Source organism: Prosopis cineraria, unplaced genomic scaffold (genome assembly GCF_029017545.1).
Source record: "Prosopis cineraria cultivar Desert tree isolate PC_DT_omini unplaced genomic scaffold, ASM2901754v1 PC323, whole genome shotgun sequence".
In the NCBI taxonomy this organism is placed as follows: domain Eukaryota; kingdom Viridiplantae; phylum Streptophyta; class Magnoliopsida; order Fabales; family Fabaceae; genus Prosopis; species Prosopis cineraria.
The window spans coordinates 44,148-55,168 of NW_026555650.1; the positions used below are offsets into that span (position 1 = coordinate 44,148).

The 11,021-nt window shown below is 33.0% G+C and overlaps 1 protein-coding gene and 1 pseudogene across 1 annotated transcript; one reads left to right on the forward strand and one right to left on the reverse strand.

Moving 5' to 3' along the window:
- Positions 1–262: 262 nt before the first annotated feature.
- LOC129296403 (uncharacterized) lies at positions 263–2,538 on the forward strand. Its single transcript, XM_054935010.1, has 2 exons — positions 263–368; positions 1,682–2,538. Exons 1-2 carry the CDS (start codon positions 263–265, stop codon positions 2,536–2,538), a joined length of 963 nt encoding a protein of 320 aa, XP_054790985.1.
- Positions 2,539–3,964: 1,426 nt separating this feature from the next.
- On the reverse strand, positions 3,965–7,827 carry LOC129296404 (sugar transport protein 14-like; annotated as a pseudogene).
- Between the last annotated feature and the right edge of the window lie 3,194 nt (positions 7,828–11,021).

The following is an 11,021-nucleotide window of genomic DNA, read 5'->3' on the forward strand; positions in this document are numbered from 1 at the left end:
CAAATTTACGTGCCAGATGTCCTTACTTCAGTCTCTTACTTAGCACGAATCAGCACACACACGTCTTTCTTCAAAGCTTCAATAGTGTGCGTGTCGAATTAGGAGAAAACGACCCTACAGTGCGAAAGCCTTGTAATTTGCACCCATTTTCATAACATGCAGCAATATTTATTTGTTTGTTTGGTTGGTTCTTGCTTTACATTTCTATATATTTGATCTTATAGAGCAGGTCCAAGTAGAAAAATTGAAGTCTATGATCACAATGATCTTCAAGGCCTTCATTCTCTCTTGCTTCCTTGTTTGTGTGGTTCTCATTTCTAATTTGGTAGCTGCACGGCATGAGCCATCAACTAATGGTGAGCTACAAGGTTTGAATAATCCTAAACCAACATTAATAAGTTTAATTTTTATTTCTACCATTATTTTGATTTGATTATAATAGTTTTAATTACTAGCTACAATACATTTGACGAATTAAATTGCTGCATGCTTTATGACACAATTTTTGAGAACTATGTGCAATATTAATTATTTCTTTTCCACTGTCAATGCATATTTTTTAAAGATCAGAAAAAATAACAATTACAACTGAGACAATACATTTCTGTGAGTTTCTGTGAAGTTTTTCATTATTATTATTTTTTATCATTTTATTATTTTTTATAAAATATGAAGTATTCCCTTTCTTTCTTAAAATGACAAACATCAACTTCATAGGATTTAAATGCTAAAGTCTTTAAACTGCCAAATTTGTGTACAAAGCTCCCATGCAGCTAATTAGTTGGTTATTTTACTAATGAAATGCGATATGTGAATTAGAATTTGCAGATGATTCAAAAACGTTAAACACTGCACCCAGGTAAATTTTTGATGCGATTTAATTATTTAATGTTTTAGAAATTAAAAAATTATTTATATATAACTAAATATTTAGAAAGTTCCATATCTAGGAAGATTGTGAGTATTATGCATTGCAAAGGATCTGATATAAAGTGGTACTCTTTATGGCTTATTAAATAGTGATTTTTCTTGGTATAAATTATAGATATATAAATATATATTGATATTGAAATATGCACTTGTGTGATGTATATGTCTCTGTAGATAAATATACATAGGATATATCTATATATATATATATATATCCTTGTGTATGCATAATTTTTAGGCTAACATAAATTACTATCTTATGGACGTAGAAAACACTTGAATTTTTCTTTTCTATGTAGAATTTTAAGTTGGGAAATCACAAGTTTCACATAGGTTGGACTTGCAAATATGATCGTCCAAACCAATAATGCTTTATAATTGGGCAAAAAAAAAAAAAACCTATAACGCTAATACTTTCATTTTCTTGACGAGAACCGAAATCAGAATTAAAATAAATCTACCATAAAACTTGAACGTACATAAATTGATGGGGAATAATTCCCTGAAGCAAAGCACGGACACACAAGTTAGGATTCTTTTTCTTTTTATTTCTCACAAGTATTATCTCCTATTAAAAGGCAATTATGTTTGAGACACGGTCAACACTTCTCCCGACGAGAATTCCATCCTTTGTTTTTCATGTTGTGAGAGACTAGTTACTTTTATTAAATTTAATCCCATTAATTAGGATTATTTTTCTTTAGATCATTCCTTTGGTCAATGTTTAATTATGCTTTGTTTTTCGTTACAGAAGCTCTTACGGAAGATTCAAAAGCTATAATTGCTGAACAGACGAATTCAACTAATATTGGCAATGGTGGTAGCATAAAAGAAGGAAGCGGCAGCGGCGGCAGTACTTATGTAATAGGTGGAGGTAGTGGTGGAGACAGTTATGGTGGCGGCAGTGGTAGTGCTAGTGGAGGAAAGGGAGGGAGTGGAGGTGGTGGCTATGGTGGCGGTGGAAAAGGAGGAAGTGGCGGTAGTGGTGGTGGCAGCCATGGAGGAAGTGGAAGTGGTGGTAAGGGAGGTAATGGAGGAGGCAGCTCCGGTGGAGGTAAGAAAGGAGGGGGGAAAGGTGGTGGTGGGGGTGGCTATGGAGGTGGTAGCAAAGGAGGCAGTGGGGGTAGCGGTGGTGGCAGTGGCGGCAAAGGAGGAAGTGGAGGTGGTGGCAGCCATGGGGGTGGAGGAAAAGGAGGAAGTGGTGGCAGCGGTGGAGGTAAAGGAGGAAGCGGAGGCAGAGGTAGTAGCGGTGGAGGTGGCTATGGGGGTGGTAGCAAAGGTGGCAGTGGTGGTCAAGGAGGAAGTGGAGGAGGTAGCCATGGCGGTGGAGGAAAAGGAGGAAGTGGTGGTGGCAGTGGTGGCTATGGAGGTGGGGGTGGTAGTAAAGGAGGTAGTGGTGGAAAAGGAGGAAGTGGCGGCGGCAGCGGTAGCTATGGAGGTGGTGCCGGTGGTAGCGGTGGTCATGGAGGAAATGGAGGTGGTAAAGGAGGGAGTGGAGGAGGTAGTTATGGTGGTGGTAGAAAGGATGAAGTGGTGGCAATGGTGGAGGCGCCGGCCATGGTGGAGGTGGTGGGGGCAGCGGCAGTGGGTACTAAGAACTATAATTAAAATTTTAAGCTTGTGAAGTGAAAGTCAAATTAAATATATTATCATCAGTAATGTAATATGACGACAGGCAAGAGGGTTAACTAAAAATACCCATGTTATTATATACATGGCCTCTGTCGTGTATCCATGGATCTCTCTTTTTATATGTATGATCACTAACTTCAGTAAGGAGAGATTCATTTTAATAATTTAAATATAATAACTTCTAGCAATATTCCCACCAGTGGTTGTTGTTTTCGTTTCTCCACTTAGATACATAAATATAATAGTAAATAATTAAATTAAATATGAACTTATTATATCATCACATAGATTAAAATACATTAATTGACCAATATATATTGGTACCTATGCTTTGATTCATTTTAAGGATGAGAATGCATGGGTTTGTTATAGAGATGAATAGAGAAGATAAGGAAGAAATCAAAATCGCACTTGTAAAAAGCATGCAGGAGACTTTTTAAGTAAAAATCACTATTAGGTCTTACAAAAACATTTTAATTACTCAAAAATTCCATGAAATGAAAAAATTAATTTGAAGTCTCATGAGATTTTATTGAGGTAATAACAAGTTTTGTTGTCTTATTATTAGATTGCCCTCTTAATCTTCTTCCGGTAGTATTCGAGACTCTCTCTTTCTCTACCTCTATTTCTATCTCAATCTCCCTCTTGCTAAACACATTTAGTCCTTCGGCCATTAAATCTAGAATCTTACATGCTACCTTTCTCAGGATTCATCACACAATCTCACGAAAAAGAAGCCATTTTTGTTGAAGGAATTAATTAAGGTTTTTAGCTTTCAACGATCTATTTTTTTCCCTCATTTTTAAAATAAAACATGGAATTAAAACGAATCTTATGATTCCCACGACAAATAACATAAAATCCCACACATACAGTTATATGTGAATAGTAGAGTTGGTAATTCGGGTCAACCCAAACCCGCCTGAAAAAAGTTAGAGCCAAACTTGACTATATGAATTTTTTTAAGAGCGTGGGATACTTTTAACCCAATTCAAATAAGTTTGGTTAGAATTGAGCTCGACCCGAATAAGTCCTATCGTTGGAATTCCTGGCTCTATATATATATATATATAAAGTCAATAATTTTGGCCAAGTCTAATGAGCCAGCCCAAACCTGGCGAAAACAGTTAGAGCCAAATTTAACTATATAACCTTTTTAAAGAAGGTCGGGTACTTTAAATTCAATCTGAATAAGCTCGACCCACCCAATTTACCGACTCTAGTGAATAGTGTCCTCACTCCCCTTGTATTCTATCTTTGGTAAAATTATACCATTGTAATTAATTCACATAAATAGAAAGTCACATATCTTACCTTAGCTAGGCTGCCTTGCACGCGCAATCAATCTACTCCATTGGAATATACAGGAATTATTCTTCATAGAATAGTACGGAGATAAGCACTAAGCAGTATTATCAACGAACTGGGAAGGATCATCATCTTCAGTAAATCTTTTCCGGAACCAGTGGTTTTGAAACAGCAGATAAATCTCCTCGATCGGAACTTTCATTGTTTCCGGCAAGAAGAAGAATACAAACATGCTCATGATCAGAATGAACCCTCCAAACAGCAAGAATATTCCATATCTGAGATGGCACAGTGACACTAGAAAGAACTGTGCCACCAGTGCTGTGATGATCATGTTCACACACACCACCACACTCTGTGCCGACGACCTTATCTCTAATGGGAAAAGCTCGCTCGGAACTAGCCACCCTAGTGGACCCCACGATCTTCCATAAGCCAACACAAACAAGAATATCACTATCACCAGAAATATACTTGTCCCTCTTGATAGGTCTTTTCCTTTACCAAACTCTAATGCTAAAACCACCACTGCTACTGCCACCTAAATATACGTATATATGTATGTATCGTCAACTTAATTTGTGACTTGTGTTTATTTGGGTGTGTTTGGATTTCAATTGAGTGTAGTTGATTATGGAAGAAAATTGATTAATATGATTGATTTGGAATATTATTGATTATGTTATGTGGTATATATTAGATAATAAGATTGATTTTAATCAGAATTGAAAAGTAAAATTGAAAACCAGAATTAAAAATAAGGCAAAACAATAGTTTCATGAAAATATATCTAAACACCCATGTTATATGTTAAAATCAATTATAAATTATAAATATTCCTAAACCATGTTTTCAAAAATAATATCAAATATCTATTACATATGTCAAAATCAATTATGAATTCAAAATTATGGTTTCTTAAAAATCAATTTTAAATCAAAAATCATGGTTATCATATAAGCTACTATATATCAAAATCAATAATGAACTCAAAACTATGGTTTCTTAAAAATATCCAAATACCACCATCCATGCCAAAATCAATTATAAATCTAAAACCACAGTTATCTTATAAGCTATTATTACCTTCTTTTCAATTATACATTTTTAAAAATTAATCCAAAAATTATATTTTTTCTTCATAATTGATTTTGATATAATAAGAGGTATTTAAATATTTTTAAGAAAACCATAGTTTTGGGTTCATAATTTTTAGCATGTATAATGGGTGTTTGAATATTTTTAAGAAAACATGATTTTAGATTCATAATTAATTTTAACATGTTACATGGGTATTTTGATGTATTTTCACAAAACCATGGTTTTGACTTCTAAAATTGATTCCAGATATTATCCAAACAAGCACGTAATGGCACTTTTTTATCAAAACTAGGGCCATTTAATAACACGGATATGAGTTGCTGGATTACCAAGTAGATTAACATTTCAGCACCAGCTTCCAAGAATAGGGCTCTTCTGCCAAACTTGTCGACGATAGCCATTCAGATGAGAGGAGCCACGACGAGGGCAACACTAGTAATAACAGATGAGTATAGTGAAGCTCCATTCCCAAACCCTAAACTCTGGAAGATGACAGGAGCATAGAAGAGGATCGAGTTATTTCCTGTTAGCTGTTGAAAAGTGGGATAGCTATCCCTCCAATCACAAGCTGAGGTCTATTCCTTCTCAACAAGTTTTGGAATGGGTTCTTTATGTATTGAGCTTCTCGACTTGCTTCTACCATATCTTCAAATTCTGCATCCACATTTGTGGTCCCTCTTATCTTCTCTAATATAATTCTTGCTTCTTCTATCCTGCCTTGTTCCACGAGACTGTTTGGTGTCTCTGGGCACAACACACCTCCTATGAACATTAATGTTGCAGGAACTGTGGCTAAACCCAAAGACAATCTCCATCCCCATGGATGTAGCTGCTTTGTGCCGTAGTTCACTAGGGTTGCTACAAGAATTCCCAAACAAGTTGTTAACTGAAATAGTTGGTTCACTGCTCCTCGTACTTTCGCTGGAGACATTTCAGAAAGATATAATGGAACGGCCTGCATTTTTCGTTCAGCAATCAAATAATTAACCTAGACAAATATGATATAATCCTCAGAGAATTTCAATAAAGGACCCATGACCATACTTAATTATATTTAAAGCCCTTAAATTTTTGAAATTTCATTGCAGCTCAAGGGTATTAATTTGATATTAAATTTATAAAAAAAATATCCTTTATTTAAATTAATATCAAGACTTCCGTACTGCACTTATTAATTACCTTATTTCATTTGTTCATTTACTTACCGAATGTTATTAATTTTTCTACTTCACTTGTTTCCATTTTAGGTGTTTAAAGCATTTTAAGATAACTCATTGATTCTATACTGTATATCGTTTATTTATTTATGAAGCATTTTTGGTTGCCCTACTTTACTTATTCATTATGAGGCTTTTACTTGATTTCATTTCAAGAAAATAAATAAGTTAAGTAGGACAGTTAACAACATTTCATAAGTAAATAAATAAATAAAGTTAGGCAATTAACAAATGAAGTAGGAAAATTTTGATATTAATTTAAAAGAGGGGCAATTTTGTCATTTTTTTTAAAAATTTAATATCAAATAAGTATCTTTAGATTGTAGTGAAATTTTAAAAATTTAAGGGCTTTAAATGTAATTAAGTATGGTCAAGAATCCTTTATTGAAATTCTCCCTATAATTCTCGTATCATGGAATATGGAGATGGTAGAATTTTCAAAATTTTCAATTTTAACCTATCTCTGAAAATCATATATATATATATATATATATATAGGTTAAACACTTTTGACTAAAAAATGATCTTCAAGTTGTGTACTGAGAACAATGAATGAATATACTTGGTTACCAAATCCAATGCCGACGCCAAGGAGGATACGACCAATGAGCAACATGGCGATGTTCATTGCAGCTGCATTGATGACAGCTCCGATGAAGAAGCTTGTAGATCCGACGATGATGCTGGCTTTTCAACCTTTATTCTTTGTTAAACTCGAAGCAAAAAATGTCGAAACCGAAGCCGCAAAGTAAAGAGAAGAAGTGAACAATGTCAATATCTGATCATCGTATTTACAGTAATCTGTCTCTTTAAGATGCGCGTGCTTGTTCGCATACCACGTGGGAAGAATCTCGCAGAAAATCATCCATCGACGTCACGCCACCTTCACAAATATATAATAATTAAATCATGAATAAACCATACGTACGCGACTAACCTTTGAGTAGTTAATTACATGCAACTGTGACTCAGGATAATTAATTACTCTAAGGTTTATCGATATTAATATTATATTATCATTCTTTTAAACTCAGTTGTTTTTAGACTTATAAATAATTAATTGTATTGAGTAGGACTTTAAAGTAATTCTCTCATTAATTAACTCTCTCTCTCTCTCTCTATATATATATATATATTATATGCATGAAGAGTAATTCTTGGATAGACCCATGGTCCATGACATTCATATGACAATAGAGTGAGAAAAGACAAAAAATTAAATAGGTATTTTATTATAAAAGTTAAGTAAATTTATGTATCATTCATCATGATGTGCATTGGCAATTGGGACTAAGGTTAAAAAAGGAAAAATAATATACATTTTTATGAGGATGAGGACTTTATTGGTGTGTGAATTTTTTTCTAAAAATTACTTATAAGGATAGGAGGGAGTAAGATTTTATTTGATTGAATTAGTGCAATTTAACTGGATGCACCATCAATGACATAAGGCACCGGATCTGTCTAAAAATTTCATATATATGAGCAGGATCAACTCACCGGAAACACCAAGATCATAGCCGAAGAGAGAGCCACCCATAGCGGCGACGATGCAAGAGAAGATGAAGAAGCTTGTAATCTTGTGTTCATAAAGATGAGCCCTTTTGGCTCCTGCATTGGTAAATCCTCCACCAGCCATTAATACTTCTTACCAATATTTTCTTCGTAATTAATGTGAATGTTTGGGTCACCTCGTGGATGATCTATGGTTAAATACTAATGTGTTTGTAATCAGGATAGAATTTGAAAACAGAAAATGGTTAAGTTTGAGTCACTACAGTTTGTATATAGCTTTCATAAACCTTACTTAATAAGATCCAGTGAATACCTCTGAATCAAACATGTTTATCATTAACAGTGCTGATATCTTATTTTAGGCCTCATTTCCCGTATAATCATGCATTTTTTCATGCATAAACTTCAAATTTGTTTTGCATTCTTAATAGTGCCATAAATAATTAATCAATGAAGCTTTTGATCTAAGCATTCAAATCAATAATAAAATATGAACTCAAAAAAAAGTTATTAAAAAAATATGATAACCACAGAACCAGAATTAAGAAATGGATAAATTGGCCCACTGGTTGAAAAAAATTTGTGCCCAAAAATATGAATTAATTGTTTTAAAAATTTGGGAGTGTGGCAGTTCACATTGATATATAATGAGTTTATCATTAATATATAACAGTATATCATTGACAAATATAATAAATCATTCATAACACAATATAATAAATAGTGGGCTATTTGTTTGGTTTAATCCTATAACATGAGTTATATCTACAACACTCCCTTAAGGAATTAGCCTCCAAAAATAATCTATGAGCTTTCCCTTCTCCTCCCCTCTGTTGTATAGCAAAGAATAATTCGAGTTTAATATAGGTGGTATAAATTTAATATTAAATCTGCATAATCTAGAATATATTTGTATAGCCATTTATAAAAGTTTTTAATATTAAATTTGAATAATTCATATTAAATTTAGACTGTCCAAACTGATGAACAAGTTTTATTAAAAAAATTTATGATTTATATAATTTTTATTCTAATAATCATAAAATAAAAATAAAAAATAAAACATTAGATTTGGACTGTTCAAATGTAATCTAAACACTCCAAACTTTACTTGGTTCAGGTCCCTCTCGTTTAATGATTTCTTTCTCACCAACTCATAATATATTTATTATGCATTGAATATAACTAAAATTAAAATATACACTAGATATCATTCAAGGTGCCAAATACCCTGAACTTTTTTATGCCATGGTCTGCAGAATGAAAACCAACAAAGCTTATAAATTATACATAATGTATCCTTTGATCTTGTATTTAGGAAAACAAATTGTTACCACTTGTTTATCAAGCCGAGCATAACAATTGCGTCACTACGATCTTTAATAACCCCACCCAATGACTGTAAGAATCTTTTGATATCTGATTTAATCTAATATTTTGTTTTCTACAAACGGTTTTCATTGTGACCTTATTATTCAAAAAAAAAAAAAACCAAAGCTTATAATATGCAATTCAATAATTTATAATATCCCAAACTCCTACCAAGATTTTAGCATAAAAAAAAAACAATGTCTGTACATTTATTGTAAGAAAAACATAGTCATTAATCCCTATAATTTTATAAAATTTACTTTTATCCCTATAATTTTTTCAGTGTTTTCTCTTTAAAGACTTGAGTAACAAATATCACCCAATCTTATTGAAACTATAAAGATTAAAAATACTTAAAAAAATTATTATATGGATTAAAAGCAAAATTCAATAAAATTATAAAACCAATAATTATATTTCCCTTTGTCCTATTACCAGCATATGCAAGGAAGAGTAACAGCCAAGAAAATGGGACAGCATAGCAAGATTCGTAATTTTAGAAGGAATCTCATGTACGTAGCCAGGAAACAAATGTTGAGTTACAAGTAAATCAGTAATCCAGCTCATCAAAAAAATCCATAAATAATTTTTTTTTTTTAAAAAAAAGTTGCTATTATGTTCTTTTTCTGTAACATTACAAAGGTCCTGAAGCATTTTAGTGGCTTTTTTAAACTCTAGATGATCCCAGCCTTCGTTCAAATAATCGCTGCAAAAAGAAGACTTGAAGTGCGCTAGCCCCAACCAACGCAGCAGATTCGAAAAGTGCCTTGTGTACTGCTCTTTTCGGCTCATGGCTTCATTTACTGCATTCAGAAATAAAACACGTAATAATAATGTTAAAAGAGCTCAGATTGGCTTGTGGATATTATCAAATAAATATATTTTCTCTGATCCATTCAGTAGCTTGCAATAAAGACTTTATAGTTAGACAAGCCCAAGGCACATCATTTACCAATACTATCAAAAATCACAACACACTAATCAGTAAAATCTTCATCTTGATGGATAAAGAATGTTCTTTTTCTTTACCAATTTACATTATAAGGGGGACCTGATAGTATGAGATACCAAGTCCTGCATTGAATAGCATAAAATGTTTAATGGGATATTTAAATGAGTTGGTTATCTCACTTCCATAGCTAGTTTTTCAGGTGAGGTTTTCCCATCCCCCTTAGGTGCCAATCAGTCAGTATTAAATCCAGCCAGCAAGGTTGTCAATGGTTCGGGAAAAGACCACCTATGGAAGGTTCTGACAGGCTGGAGATATTTAAGTGAGCTGATTCTCCACCTCAACTAGCTTTTGGGATAAGATTCCCCATCACAATAATAATTGAATAATATAGCCAAGGATTAGTTAAGTTCTGGTCCCTAGTTTCACTAAAGCGTCAGTTTGGTCCCCCTACTTCAGAAGCAGGCAATGCCTAGTTTTTGAAACCCAATTATGGTTACCATCAAAAATTTAATGCCAAACATGATAGTCTTCTGACTTGAATGTTATTTACAAACAGTCAGATTCGGTTTCTAAGTCAACAAACTATCAATTTGACGTTAAATTTTTAACTTATGGTAGGTGAGCAGACTTGAATCAGTTCAAGAATACAAGGGCAAAACTATTACCTTTTAAAGGTAACTGATCACGTAGAAGTAGAATACCAAAGAAAAAGTGGGGGATAAGAAAGAAGAAAGAGGAAGAAGTAGAGAGATACTCCCTCCCATTCAAAATATAAAGCATTTTTTCCCAGCTAATCTTGATCCAAAATACAAATAATTTAGTATTTGTAAACAAAAAATTTCCCAATTTACTCATTGTATTTATTAACCTAAATTCTTGCATTTGTAAATTTATAACATTTTTTCTCTCTCATCATAAATTGAAAATAAAAGTAGAAAGGGAAAAAACAATATATATTTTTGTAGGAATAAAAATTTTATTGGTATGCAAATTAT

What these genes read in the sequence shown, in the direction of transcription:
- LOC129296403 (XM_054935010.1), top strand. Translation starts at nt 263, where the DNA reads ATGATCTTCAAGGCCTTCATTCTCTCTTGCTTCCTTGTTTGTGTGGTT. An exon ending in AACTAATGGTGAGCTACAAG is followed by an intron (nt 369 to 1,681) that starts GTTTGAATAATC and finishes TTTTCGTTACAG; the next exon opens with AAGCTCTTACGGAAGATTCA.